General features: G+C 38.3%; 1 protein-coding gene across 1 annotated transcript; it reads left to right on the forward strand.

The window, feature by feature from the left end:
* Positions 1-6,431: 6,431 nt before the first annotated feature.
* Positions 6,432-14,905, forward strand: LOC139142683 (uncharacterized). Its single transcript, XM_070712741.1, has 6 exons — positions 6,432-6,566; positions 8,334-8,565; positions 9,569-9,772; positions 10,242-10,387; positions 11,155-11,335; positions 13,522-14,905. Exons 2-6 carry the CDS (start codon positions 8,337-8,339, stop codon positions 13,845-13,847), a joined length of 1,086 nt encoding a protein of 361 aa, XP_070568842.1. The 5' UTR covers positions 6,432-6,566; positions 8,334-8,336; the 3' UTR covers positions 13,848-14,905.
* Positions 14,906-15,761: the final 856 nt, after the last annotated feature.

Consider the following 15,761-nt stretch of genomic DNA (forward strand, 5'->3'; position numbering starts at 1 on the left):
AAAAGTAGATTCATGAGAAAGATGTTTCAAACAACGTTGTCGTAGTTTTTAACCATTCCCTTCGGTCAGGCTGAGTCTATTGTTAGCGATATAGACAGTGTACTTTATTTTGAACAGGTTGTTTGACTGTTCGTAAACCATAGGGTCTATGCTTGACTTTATCCTGGAGTCACTTGCAATATCCGGTATCGTTGTGGGAGTCGAGTATCCAAATTAAACAGTCAAAGCGTCGACGGAATAATGGGGTTTTCTGCATAATCGGCGGTAACAGACAAAATACCAACTTTTCTTTGTCTTTTAGTACGAACGAGGTCTTTTATGGTGGAACAAAATTATTTCTTGACATGTGATTCACACGTACTATCAACGGTTTATCATCAAACACCTGTCATGGCTTGTTTTCACGTACGATGTCCGTAAAGATCATCTCAAGCTAAACGTGCGCCTAGTGAGTCTATTTACACCTTTTTAGTAACTGCCTGAAAGTCGGATTGGCCTTTAATCGACGACAGTGTCCTTTGGTTCATTTTCTAAGTTGCCGCGCCCAAGAGTACAAAATGACGGCTTGCGAGTCATATGATGATTTTCGAGAACAACATGCCTCATTAATTGGCTTCTAAGCTAGTGAGACAGGGCTTCTCGGAAAGTAGACTTGCAAGATCTTTTAAGAAATTCTATGGTAGATACGGGGACATGGTTTCCAAAAATATGACAAAATTGTTACAAATGATGTGTGACAGGATTCCCAACTTTGACCTTATACGGTAGCTTCACTGAGTTGCCATTGATTTTGACATTTCAGGGCCATGCTTGACGGGTGTAGCATGCTAGCAGGGTACGCTTACCCATTCCGGACACCTGGTACCATCTCTTATTATTGTATTCGTGGTTCAAGATGGTTCTTCATTATCTTGTACAATTTTTTCTTTTTGATATTGTATACTAAAGGACCTGGTAATTTATTACCCTGTACACAGTCGTGGATAGAGGGACTGTGCCTTGTATGATTTGGAATTTGTTTCGACGTCATATTACGTTATTTTACTAGTAAACTGATTCACATGTATGTCAAAAGATTGCTGGTGTAGCGCCGGTGCCGTACTTTCCTGGTACACGCCAAACAATGTAGCGCGATATTTTGCGATACAGAGAAACGTGTAGCGAGATGTTGCGATAGGAAAACTTGTAGTGCGATTTTGCGTACGGATATCGAAATACTGCCAAACGCCCTCCCCTAAACACACAAGTCGCGTTTACCGTGCGCGTGTTTTTATCATCTACGTCCCCTTATTCATCTTGTTCAATTTGGCACGTGCACTTCTCTTCCTAGTCTTTATAAGTGATTCCTAAATACACTTTCATCGTTTAGCGGATTTTCATAGACTTAGTTCGTTTGAAATTTGAATTTATAAAAATGCACCGGTTCAACTCATTGGATCTCTAAGTTATGATATGAAAAGTATATGTTCTGTTTATGTTATTATGTTCATTCCTACGCTTGGGGTATTGAGGCTATGCAGCTATTGTATACATGGTCCCCGCATCGTGGATCGACTGTAGTTATACTACATGGATTTCAGAGTATAGTTAGCAATCAAACTGGAACACTTTTATGTATGAAATAATAGTAGATTCATATCATGAGAAAGCTGTTGCAAATAACTTTGTTGCAGTATTTCACAATTCCCTGGCTTTGGTCGGGCCATGGAGCTACCAAAACAGGTAGCTCGATGGTCGGGCTGAGTCCATTGTTAACGATAGACGGTGTGGTTTGTGTTGCAACAAAGACAAAGATTGCTTGACTTCATCCTGGAGTCACTTACAATATCCAGTATCGCTGCGGGAGTCGAGTATCCAAATTAATCAGTCAATGAAACAACGGAATATGAGCTTTCTGCAGAAGCGGCGGTAACAGACAAAATGACAACTTTTCTTTGTCTTGTTGTACGAACGAGGGACAACACTGTTTTAAGTGATTCACACCTAGTCAACGGGTCGTCATCGAACACCTGTCTTGGCTTGTTTTCACCTACCACGTCCGCAAAGATCATCTCAAGCTAAACGTGCGCCTAGTGAGTCTATTTACACCTTTTTAGTAACTGCATGAAAGTCGGATTGGCCTTTAATTGCCGATAGTGTCCTTTGGTTCATTTTCAAAGTTGCCGCACCGAAGCGCCACGTCTAAGAGTACATAGTGACGTCGTGGCGTTAATCATCGGCTTGATGGCGTCTTTGTATGGTTCACGCATAGACCCTAAGGTCTATGGTTCACGCAATCGTTGTCGCTATGATGGTTTCCTCGTTGGGCTCAGAGTTCCTATGCAACGGACATCATGTTTTGTATCTTTAAAAAGGCGCGAAAAATACACCAAAACGTTCAGTAATATATTGTACAAGACGTTTGAATTCTTTTTCATTGTCGGGAATTAACATTGTCGGGAATAAAAAACGGGATATAAATACCCGGGGATTGATACTCCGTAGATTTGAGAAAAAATCTCCGATCTGTGTTGACTCGATGCCTTACACTTTGGCGTGATGATAGCACATACAGTCCATTGTTTTAAAAAAACATAAGATTGCAGGCAATTTATGTTCCTTTTTTCCTCCTAAATGATTTCAGACAAGCTACGACCGAACGGAAAATTGTCGGTCAAAGAAGAACATTATGTTTTGAACAGTTCTTGGGTGCCCGTTTTGCAGCGTACGACCACGGTCCCTCCACAAAAGGACCGTGGTACGACAAATAGTTAGTGGCGTTTGAGGGGTGATAGGACTTGAGAAATGAGAACTTTGGTATATTTAAAGCCTGGGACATCTTTTTTTAAACTTCCTTTGTCGAAAGTTTGGCTGTGGATGTCCAGCCACGACTGTCTCTCCGACATTTATACCTCATTCCTTTATCAAAGGTGGAAATAACTAAAATTCAAACGCCAAACACAACAGACGGAAGCAACCTTCTCTCACAGATGTTGCATGAGTTAAGGGCGCGGCAGTCAACAAAGCTATTCGTGAAAACATGTTAAAGGCCAATGAGCTGCAACTCTGCAAAATTTATCTATCCTCAATGTAACGCCACTTTCCCCAGATATCCATTGCAATATGTAAATTGAATGATGTAGTCATTAACTATGCCTCAACAACGTTTGCTTGTGTTAGAATAGGCAAGAAGTTGAACAGATTTTTGTTCATTTTAAATTTCCCGCCATTTTCAAAATCTTGCCATGATATGTGAAAAACAGAATTTTTTGTCAAAGTGGAGTGAATCATGAATCCATTTCCCTTCCTTTCAGTTGGCAGCACCATGTTGTGTTTGTAAAGATTCAAATGTTTACATGCACCATTTACGCTGTTTATCATGTAGTTGTATGGAGGTGGCCATATAATATTTGGGTGGCCATATTTACTGTTTGTCTTACTGAAACCTCCCCGTGCAGTCCCACTCAGTGGATAATTATACTTGAGTAAACATCTCTGAGTAAGAACAGTTCTATGAACAAGTTCTAATCTAAATATATATATATATATATATATATATATATATATAATATATATATATATATATATATAATCATCATGAAAATAATGCCAAAAGTTGCAGTTCTTTTTTCAGCGAAAACGTATTTCTCGTCGTAGCTGGCAGGTGAAAGGCGGACAGACATATTTTTGTATAATTACCAGATATCATAGAAAAGGGTAAGGGGGGGGGGGTGGGGGCAGGGAGTGAGAATTGCTTGTTGCCGAAAATTATCAACGGGGAGAGCAAAATCATTGTGTTTTGAAATGTCAGCTTCACGGTTTATGGTATTGAAAGGACATGTCCGGTAACGAATATTTGAGAGAGAGAGAGAGAGAGAGAGAGAGAGAGAGAGAGAGAGAGAGAGAGAGAGAGAGAGAGAGAGAGAGAGAGGAAGTAATGTACTATATACAAGTAAAGCGTTTTCTAATTTTAACGATGGTGGTATCTTATATGCAGTGATGATATCCTCTACCTAGCCCCTTACTGTGCACTTGGAGTAACTTAGTGAAAGCATATGGTGAAAGCGATGCAGAAATGAGTGAATTCCACCGTTTCCAAAACAGCATAACGGTATGAGCTGATAAAATTGACAATGTCATTTGGCAAAATGCTAACTTCCATGATTCTGAAACCGAACGTTTGGCAAAATTTTAAGTTACTTTTTAGAAAATGCACAGCCGACACAACGCCGGTATCTTGGTGTAAAAAGTCTTGAGTGACCGAGAGTACAGCATCCTGACAATTGGCAGTTGATAGCTTGTCGTGGACAAGAGCCTTGTCAGCGGTGTATCCAATGAAAGTGTCAATCATGTTTTGTGACGGAGACTACGAATAAAACTGATGATAGCTTTTTTGTTGCGATGGTAAAATGACTAAATTGGCGGGCTATTAGTGAGTATATGGTTCTTAAATGTTGATGTTTCTTTTCGACACATCTCGGCGAGACTTTTGTCGGCAATTCACATTTATGCACTCACGCAAATACAAGAAACACTGTTTTTTCTTTTACCATCCGGCAAATCTGCATATTCAGAAAGATGTTTTTATAGAGTCGGCGCTGCAAAGAGTACTTGCGGACTACTGTAATTGCAAAGAGATGCATCCAAAATATTATTCGTCAAGAAAACTTTTCTGAGAAGAAAAATGATGTCAAGTGTTCCCTGTTTTAAGGTAGAACGCGCCTTTGAGACACATATTCGGACTCTCAAACTTTTACAAATCATTTCTGATCTACCACTTGAGGGGGTTCATTTTAAAGCTCTTGGTGTAAGAAAACTTGTAACCGGCTTAGTTTTTCGACAATCGAAAATTTTATTTTTTCTGCATAGAGTTAACACAGGGATGGCGGCCATTTTGAATTTTAAATGTCGGAAAATCATTTCTTTCTCTAGGTCCAAAATTTGCAGGGTGACCCATGATTTTTATTGTTGATTTTGAAAGAGAATGGTTAAAAGATTCCTTATGGAAAGTTTGAGCAAAAGTAAAGTCTTTCACTTTCGAGGCGCATACTACCTTAAGCAAAAGTTGTGTGTTCCTTGTCAGATAAGCTTAAGAGGCGTAATCGGCGAAAACTCACGATTACAAGTTTGTCGGTGTCAAAAGAAAGCATCAAATTTTGATAGAAGTGAAAGATAATTCTTGATTTTCCAAAGTTCCGTGCTTATTGCGTCTTTTATAATTCAGTAAAAGTTGTCAAGATGCGGTATTCCTGCAAAATGTTTGTACTATACTTCGTTTAGCAAAGCAACACTTGGGAGAAAATAAAACACCGGTATTTGTATATGCTATGGGTCTATGTGCACCAGACCACGTAGGTAAAAAGAAACGGCTTAAGTCAATAAAATGCGCGATAAGATTGTAAATTCTTGAGAGTTTGAAGAATGGCATACGTGTCTTTAGTCTAGTCATGGATGTAGGTTCTCCGACACCTGTTCTATTTTCTGTGGAGATTAGCTTACACAGTAGCCGAGGAGCTCGCGACGAGGGGTCCTAGACCACAGACAAGTATCATCTCCTTGTCTTTGCGAGAATAACTTGTCTTAAAATCGCAAATCCTGGGGGATATGGCAAACCATGTGACAAAATAATTTTGAGGATCAAATCGACATGAATTACTTGTCCATCTACGTTAATGAACCAATTGTATCCATTGTCCTTCTTCTTGCACCAAGTCACGCCCCTATCATTATTTGGCTGGGCGATTTTCTGCCCGTGATTCTGCGAAGTCATAGCTCGGTATCTTGAAACGTTTCACGTAGTACGTACATGTAATTTCAATATTTTTCGTTGTTTTTTGTGAAACAGAAAGCCAATCTTGTCCTACTCGTGATATTGTTTCGGAAGGCTTCCAACCATACTCTCTAACGTGGATAGGCTGTCGCTTTCACCATGGAGGTAGTAGAGACTCTGCTACCTCCATGCTTTCACCAACATTGTTCCTAAGCTTTGTGTCAAATTTATTTTAGTCTAGAGTCAATGAGAGAAGCATTTATTTGTATTCAGGAACGATGCATGTTGCACACATTGCAGTGAGTCTGCATGACTAATATACTTCAAAGAGAAGAACAAAAACCTTCTTAATGACGAAAAGAGTGAAATTCTTAAGAAGTACATTCACAGCAAATGCGCTTTCCGGAGTAAGCAAACAGAGCGCCCCCTGTAGTTCAAGTCCTAACAAGTCAAAATGTTCAAAAGTTTGCAATTTTGACGTACATTATTCGATTTGAAAAAAAAGAAATATTACACACAAAGGAGAAGAAATGAAAAATAAAAAATAATGAATTAATATTTACCTTGATACATTAAAACATATGTGTCTTTAATACATAAATTACCTCAAGATAGTATGAAATATAAAGGTCATGTGCATAATGCATCTACGAATCAAACATTTATGTCATTATCGTTTTTGTATAAAAAGGCGGAACTTTTCAACGATTGACAAACCGCTTGCCACTTTCAGAATAGAGGTCATCTGTAGTAACATTGTTCTTCTGGACAACCTGTGCAGTTCTACCACTTCAACATCCGGAACCAAGCAATTCAGGTAGGTGTTTAATACGTCCGTGCGCCAAATACGTAGGCTAATGATAAACTTTATGGTACCTGTATTAGCTGTAAGTCAGTTACAGTGCACCCCATCTACCACGATGTCCAACAGCCACGGAAACTTTGATTTCTCTTTGTCATTCGTAGTATAAATTCTATCGTCTTCGATAAAAGCTTAGCTCGCGAACCATTTCTTAGTCAATGCGCAACCCTAGACTCCACAAAACATCAATATGTATATCCCTTGGGTAGTAAGGGCCTGGCCTGGCTACTATTGTAGTTCATCACGATAGCAGTGGCACTACTGTACTTGTGATTGCATGTTTATCCGGCTGTAGACCTGTAACTTGGCTGTATAAATCAAAACATCTTCAGCTCAACTCGTCATTTCTTCTCGCATCGTAAAAATGTTGCATTTCTTTCTGGACTGTCTGAGTAGAATGTCCTCTGAAAACTTTGGTCAACTTTTTTTGGGACAACTGTATTAATAGTTCTTCGTAACTCAGGTAGGCGTATTTAATCGGCGACGAAATGTGAATTTGTACAAAGGCGAGCTGAGAAAAGGCTTATCAAACACGGGAAGTTGCACACGACGTCTGGTCGTACACGTTATTTTTCGGATGGATTTTGTCATTCTGTATACGTGGGTGGAGGAATGATGTTTTCTGGGTAGTTTCTATAAGTGTAGTTCTACGTTTCGACGTTCTCTTCCATAGGTGATTAGGCTACGGAAGAGAACGTCGAAACGTAGAATAAACTTAACTTATAGAAACTACCCAGAAAACATCACGCCTGTGGTGGGTGGAGGAATTACGATTGTGTCCTAAAGAATTGTTGAAAATTGCTATCAGCAGTCTTTTTAGACCTTGTCTTTGCGTCTTAGAAATAATTTCAGCCATTCAACCTTATTCGATCGATACTACTGCCAGACCGAGTAACTCAAAAGGTTAAAGTAATGCTGAGGGCAAAACACCGCAAAACCATGGAGGTTAGTGTGTGGCAGGGCTACTGTGTTACTGGCGTTCTACGGCCTCCCACCACCTAAGGTGGGAGGCCACATAACGACGGTAACACACACCCCTGCCACGCAAAGCTACATGGAGGTATACTTCTCAACGCCATGAATCATCCAGTCAAACATACTGTCTAACGCACACTAGTCTACAAAGTGACTTTAGCTCAAACATTAAAGTTGTTATATGTTGCTTATACGTTGGTACATGGTCCCCCACCATGGTTGGTAGAAGCATGGAGGTAGAAGAATCCTTAGAGTGGTGGGCTAGGATTCCTGAGCTGGTTTTCAGATATGTGGCTTGTCCAACTAATCAAACACGGACAAGTTTCAGTGTTACCTTTATGCTGTCACTTCACAAATTTTTGTCGACCATTTATCACCTTGTTTTGATGTACATCAAAGAAATCAGACAGTGCAAAACGAAGTGGTGTAGAGAAAGTGACTTTGTGTGTTTATTGCAAATCACTGTTTTTGCAGTACAGAGACTGCAATTCACAACACCGTTAGAATCACATCTTGGGTCCTGCGGTCGAAATTACTTTTGGGCCACAGTTGCTTGTGGTCGGTGCATGTAAAGACCGCTGTATGCATTTGAAACAAAAATTTCTAATGCGTACATTGGCCTTTCCCTTGTATTGAACGACAAGCGACAGTGTTTAGGGCTTGGAAATGTGAGGTCTGAAACAGCTTTTGCTGAGGCAACTAGAAACCTGACCTCTGTTGCTAATCAGTGTTCAATTTGTTTTTCAGACAATGGCTACTGCAGTGTACTCTTCAATGAAAGTTCCTGAGCTGAAGGACATGCTACGAGCTAGAGGTATTTACATCAGCGGTAAGAAGACAGAACTCATAGAGCGACTCCAACTATCAGATCTAAGCCAGTGTGAACTGAAGAACCAGTTGAAAAAGTTTGGCTTGAGTCAGTCTGGTTCGGTACCAGACTTGGTTAAGAGACTGCAAGCTCACAAAAACAAGACACGAGGTAAGAGAATGTTCCTGCTATAATCTGAGGTCTTTAACCCACAACTAGGATTTTAAAATCAATGTAGTATCACCAGATGGAGAGCTCATTTAAAGGAAGGGTGTCGTCCTGTGTGTAGCTGTGCGTAAGGGACTCACATAAAAAGGTCTGTTGCTATGCATAACAGTAGCTCAACATCCCTTGTGCATCTAAAATTTTAAAATGGCAGCTATGCTGAAGCTGGTGACCCTGGGTGAAGCAACTTCATATGCACAAATTAACGTCACCAAAGAATACAATTCATGTAGCAGTCAATTTACAAAACTGGTGAACATGCATCAAATTCTGTATGTACTACCCATATACTCATCAATGTCTATTGAGAGGCACTTTGTATCAACATAAAGTTGAGCAGCGGCGGAGAGGCTGACCTACCTCCCTTTAACTCAACATTGCTTGGATAGACTTCCCTCTCCCTTCAACTAAGCATGGCTGGGATTGTGTTTAGTGCCATTATTGTTACTTGTAACAATGATGTAGTTTTATGGTAAATGCCAGGGTGTACCCCCACAAAAAGCAAGGGTCCTTGTCAAAAAGATTCTTGCAAATGTAATGTTGGGTTCTTGCAATGCTTGATAGACAGTAGAAATTGGAGGGACATGTGGCAAAAATTAAACCTGTGGTAATAATCCTGTTAATTTAGGATTAAGTTTTCCTGTTTTCCTATTTTAAAGTGTTAGATTGAGCAACCCATCTTTCATTTCCTTTGTGGATTGACCCAAGATCATATCCAAATGTGCCAAAAAATGAAAGGCTTTAAAACACAACAAATCTCTAGACCAGGCCAGAATTCATCAATGCAGTCTATACAGTATGGTGGCTGACTTGTATTACTGTGTGCCTCAACATGCTTCAAAGGTAGAACAAGGAACTGTAGTTGACAAAAATATAGTGAAAACAGTTAACAAACATTACAGCTACTGCCCTAAATACCAGCTTTCATCCTTTGCGTTAATTTTTACAGAGACTGGCAGTACCCTGATAGATGCAGTTGAAATTCCTCAACCACAGCGAAGCAATCCATTCAAGGACCCATGGCCAATGATGTGCAGGGGTTGTGGTCAAGTTGTACCAAACAGTGAGAAGATGGCTCATGTTGACAGTTGTTGGTTCCAAGACGGTCAACCAAATGTATACTTCATGCATGCCGAGAGTCGCTACTGGGGCGGTGAGTGTGCTTAAAATAGACAACTAAAGTGTAGTAGGTGTTCTTAGCTTTCAGAAGTGTTTGCTGAGGTTTTCAGAAGATGTTGGTAGGATGTTATGAGTTAGAGTAGGGCCATGGTGAAGTTGCTTCTTATTTGAATGTCGTTCTTTTTTATTAATTACATATTAAAAAGTTCACCCTTCGCTCTTTGTCAACTTTACTGGAAACCAAAATCATGGAAATTACACATATATTGCATGTCATAAAAGAACTTTTCATTTTCCATTGCAATGAGTATTTTTTTGTTGTGTAAGGATTTGTCATCAAGTATTTTTGTAGCATTGTGTAAGTTATTGCTATGTACAGGTTAGTTGCTATAACAAAAAGTGTAATATTCCAACCCTGTATGTATTGAAAGAGGAAGTGTGTAAAAAATGGATGAATTTGTTAAGTAGAGAGCTAGATCTTTATTTTCTATTTTTCTTGACAGGGCGGTTTGAGTTGCTGATGGCGTTTCCACTGGGTGGATCATTCAAAGATATTGACATGGCTCTGCGTTTTACATGGATGCAGTGTTGCAATGGTCATCGCAGTGAGATGGATATCTACTCAGCCCAGGAAATCCAAAACAGCTTGGTAAGTCAACAACTTTGGTGTTTTACAGTCAATTTAATTCTCTAACAACACCACCTGCTCAGCTTTCTACAACTTTTTGTTCGGACAATGGACAATATTTTGCTATCTATAAAAAAAGTTGACTGTATGTTGCATTAAAGTAGAATGCGCCTCGGAGACAGATATAGCGAAGAAATGTGTTTCTGCCATCTTGGAAATATACCAAGCCAGCGCGATGCATTGTGGGCCACTAGGGAATCAAATTCAACACTCGACTGGTTGCGTGAAGCCATTTTGACATCAACTCTACTCAAAAAAAAATTCTTGTAAAATCTTCTTGGAACTCAAGTAGAAGGACAACCTAACTCTAAAGACTAACTCTACTTCTATTTTTACAAATGAATATAAAAAAACAGAAATTTGGCATGGAACTGAAAATGACTTGCAGCTCTCGAAAGACACGTTGTACACTGTATGGTGGCAAACAGCTGAGTGTCGAATTTGACTCCCCAATGGCCAACAATAAAACGTACGGGCTCGGTATTTTTCCAAGAGGGCGAAAACACATTTCTTCGCTGTAGAAACTGTCAAAGTTCTACATTTCAGTCTGATCTACCACTTGTGGGGGTTTATTTTAAATCTCATTGAAAATCATTAACAGTGAATAGTTTCTTTCCCCTTAAAAGATGTGTTGTACATTGCCTTCTACACACAAAGACCGACTTAAAGAAATAATTTTGGAATTTTAATTGATCTTCATTATGTGTCTTTATTCTTCATATGCACAGGAGACTGGAAAGCAACCAAAAGAGGTTGTGATGCTGAATTCCAGGTTCATTGATGGTCTGCAAGACTTGTACCCTGAGAAACCCATGGAAACACCTCTGCAGACATACACAGAAGTTGGAGGCAGAATGTTCTATGCATATGATGTGTTTGATGAAACAACCATTGACATCAAAACAATAAGTGAGTACCGCTTCATATGTATGTTTAGGTGTTGGGTTTCCTTCATTACATTGTGACAGGCCAGTCAAATTGGAAAAAAAATCTGTAAAGCAAAGGATATTTGTGAATGTACTTGCTGCCTTTCACAAAGTTTCAGTTTTTTAGCTCACATTGGTTATACCAATGTGAGTTTATCGTATAAGCTGAAGTTGATGGCGTCTGTATGTATGTATGTACAGTATGTCCGTCAACATCAAAAACACGCAAACCGCTGCACATTTCAGCTTGGTATTTGGTGTGTGGATGCATCCTGGGCTATAGATGGATTTTGTTCAAATGAAGTCTGCATTGCCAAAATTATGCAATGAGCTTACAAAACTTGAAAATGGTCAAGAATTAATATCTCGAGAACCACTGTTTTGATTGCTTTGAAAATTTATGTGCAAGTACCTTAGGTGAACCTTATACAGTTTTATGAATATTGTGAAGATATCCTTAATTTTGTATTTTTACTGAATTTTTTGGTGATTTTTCTCATTTTCAGTAAAAATTCTTCTTCTCTGAAACCGCCAGCCCAATTGCTCTCAAATTTGGGTTGGATCTTTGCGAGGGTGTTATGCTTCTAATTTGTTGAAATTATGACAAAATTGGGAAAATTACTATCTTGGAGCAATTTTGTCATTTTTGGTCAAAAATCTTAAACAGTATTTTCTTTTTAAAACCCCTTGACAGACAGCTTTTGTATTTGGTACACAGACGTACAGAGATGACAATAGTTAGATATGTGGAAATTGTCCTGAAATATACAAATTTGTATTTTTAAGACAATATTGTCATTTTTGGTCAAGAAAACTTGATCTCAAAATTACTTGTTTGATAGCTTTGTAATTTGGTATAAAGTCCCGAGGGATGTTATTAGATACATTTTCTGCTCAAAGTGTTGGGAAACCCCCAAATTTGTATATTTTAGGTAATTTTCTCAGTTTGTGACCTTAAATGACCTACACCAACCAAGGATATGTTGTGAGACAGTTTTGAAGGCTGTGAACATAATTTTGTCATATTTGGTATCAATTTGTAGGAAAATTTGATCCAGAAAACAAAGCTTAGGTGAATATTTTCATTGCGGACCAATTTTTGCAACTTTTCTATGTAAGACATACAAGAACTGATGAGAAATTTGGATCCGGGATAATTCCAGATGTTGTAATCACCATCCACAGTGGAAGGCATTTCACCATCTGTAACTAACTTAAGTGCTGTTTACATTAGAATGATAACACTCATGGCATTAATTAAAAACTCCCCAAGGTTGTAAATATATTTCCTGTCATCTGGCATTATGTAATACCAAGGGATGGAACATTTGATATTCAGGAGGGGATAGGGTCTAGAAGATTGATGAGGTAGCATTACTTTTTTACCAGATCCCTTGTACATTTTTTTACCCACTCCCACCTTTTCTTCTTATCAAACCTTCTCTGTCTATTTTTTGTTGTTGACATTTGCCTATGTATTTAGGATCTGCTTGTCCCATTGCTATAGAAGTTGATATGCATGTTCCTAAAGATGACCTTCAGTACCTAAGTTGGAGACCTTATTTGTTTTTGTCATTCTTTTTTTCCTGGTTTAAATATTTCTCAAATGGACCAATTCAAACATAATGTGAGCACACTGTCCTTGACGGTATTTTTGTGAAATTATATTCTTTGGCCTGATATGCTGAAAGCTATGGAGTTCTTGAAAAAATATGCAAGCTACACCAGCTAGCTTTGTCCCTATCTCAAATACCGTATTTGACCAACCCCGTCCAAAGTTACAATGGTCTATCCCCAATGAATGCAGCTACTATATCTCCTTTGGGAATGCACTACTACATCATAAGTAATGTTCTGTCATTGTCAAATTAATTGTGTAACTTTTGAAAGTATATTTGGATGATCAAGTTAGTGAAGAGGCTGAATTTTACATAACTCATTGGACAACCTATGGAGTTGAACAGCACCAATAAAGTGAAAATCATGTCATTAGACTAGTAAAGTTGCCTAGAAAAACACTTGTCTCAACTGATCTGTAGAGAAAACAATATTTTGAATTGCACACTATCATTTGTAGTTCTGGCCTGAAAACCTCCCAGAAAGTGTATTTATAGTATTCTGTGTTGGTGATTTGTAATTTCAAATTTTACTTTTTGGTTTTTTCCTCAGGTCTGAAGTGTCTCAAAAGGCCCCTCTACAGTCCTTTTGACGACTTCACCAGAAGCAAACACATCTTGATGAGAAATGAGCTTGTGGAAATCCCATGTTTCAACTGCACTAGTCCCTGTAAGTTCTTTGGTATTCCAGAGATGCGATGGAGTGAGGATGATCAAGTCAACAACAACAACAACGGTGATGACGACGACGATGACATCAAGTTCTTCTGCTCAAAGCCCTGTGGCAAATCTGCTGGTTTCCGTTCACCTCAGTTGAAGCCATTCCTCAACTCACCACGGTCAGGCTGCTGTAAATATACAGGTCAGAATTATTTCTGAGTGGTTGACTGTTAAAATAGTTTCATCTATAAGCCATCTTAGTCTTCCTAAGGGGCAGTACTTTAATTTAATCTCATATTCAGCAATTACCGTCATATTTTCTGTGATTCCACAATGTCTTAACAGTTGTGGTCAGAGTGTTTCACTTAGGAAATGTTAGTTATTTTTGTCATCTAATAGTTTAATGTTGTTGCTAGAGGATATCCAAGGATTCACAATCTTTTTTCAAATTTCAGTAATTTCACTTTCCTGTCATGTTGTTATGTTTTATTTGTACAAGGGGCAATGCAGTGGACATTTTATGGCAAACTTTGCTCTGCTGTTTGTTTCAAAAGTTTGACCAACCTCTCACTATCTTATGATCCAGTTTTTACCAGGCACATCCAATTGCTTGTTTTCGCAAACCCTGCTGAAAATCTTCACAGACAGGTACTGATGTGCTTCTGAGAAATCAAACTACTACAGTTAATGTTTGTACGTGGCTAGAACATCCTTTCGGTTTCCACCCATATTAGCCATCATTCATAAAATCTCAAGAAAAAAACTGACTTTGAACAAAGTATCTTTGCAATATTTCTGTGAACTTGGTTCATGTTTTAGAATTTTAAGTTTGATAAAAGTTTCACTGAAAGACATGTTGACCATTAACATGGATACCAGTGTGAGTTTGCATTATTTATTTTGTTTTCTGTTTCAAACAGAAATGTTTTCTGTTTTCTAACCTAATTGTTTGAGTACCTTTTGAAGACACGAGGTTGTATCTGCTGTTAATTTTATGAACATAATCTTTGATTAATCAGGCTTTTAATTCTTTATATTATTCTTGATATTAAATCATGGCTTTAGGATATGTATGGCATATTCCTGTTCTGCAAATAAACCTTGATGGAGTTGAGTGCAATTTCTATTACCTTTGAAAGAATCTTTTTTTGTGTGATATCTTGAATGTATATGAACAGGGCAGAATTGATCTACACACTTCACGGATAATTCTGTAAGTTCATTCATTGAGAACACATGGTTGTATTTTTGTAATAAAATTTTTGAATTTTAAAGTATCATTTGTTTTGTATTTGAAACTGGTCTTGAATGCTTGTTGTATGTACAATTGACATATCTACCCTGTTACTCTATGGTTGGATTGAATCGTTATTCCTTTGTTTAACGGCCCATGCTTCTGTCTTAATCTAAAATCTGTGTTTAATTACTGGCCGTGTTCAATTGTGTAGAGATCATGTATAAAGCAGATGCAAAGGCAAACATTTTCGAATCGTATTTCATTAGAAGAGAAAGCTTGTGTGGCCCTAGAGCTATTGCAAGGAGTTTTACCTGTTTAGTATTTGACCAAATTGCAACCCTTTAGTATGTAAGCAAGTGTAAAATGAGAAAAAACCCAAAACAAATGTACTGATTTAATCTTGTCCGAAACAGGATGAAACACTGAAATTATTGTCACAAGTTCAGACTGCTCTGAGGTTTTTCAGCAACAAAACATCATTTTGAAACTAAACAAAATTTCAGTGGTAATGGAATGTTATGCACATTGAAAGCCAGCTCCAAAGCCCCTCCAACACCCTCATGAAATGTTTCATGACATAAATATGTCATGCACAGCTCTTTAGGTAAAGTGCCAGAGATGCATTCAACCATCTCTCTGAGGATGATCCTAGAAATTTGTAAATTTGTGAAAGACAAAAGTCTCTTCAAAAGTGAACACTGGTGGCGCTCAATCCCATCATTGTATGAAATGCATGTTGACTGCACATCAAAGATAATTTCTTTCACAGAGTAGCACTTTTTGGCAGTCATGGAGATATAACCATTACTTGTTAGTCCAGCTGTGACCACCTAGTAATGATGGTGCATTTACATATTGCATTTTCAAGCTTTGAGGGTTCTGCCTTCACTGATCAT

The sequence above is a fragment of the Ptychodera flava genome, chromosome 10 (assembly GCF_041260155.1).
Source record: "Ptychodera flava strain L36383 chromosome 10, AS_Pfla_20210202, whole genome shotgun sequence".
NCBI classification, from domain to species: domain Eukaryota; kingdom Metazoa; phylum Hemichordata; class Enteropneusta; family Ptychoderidae; genus Ptychodera; species Ptychodera flava.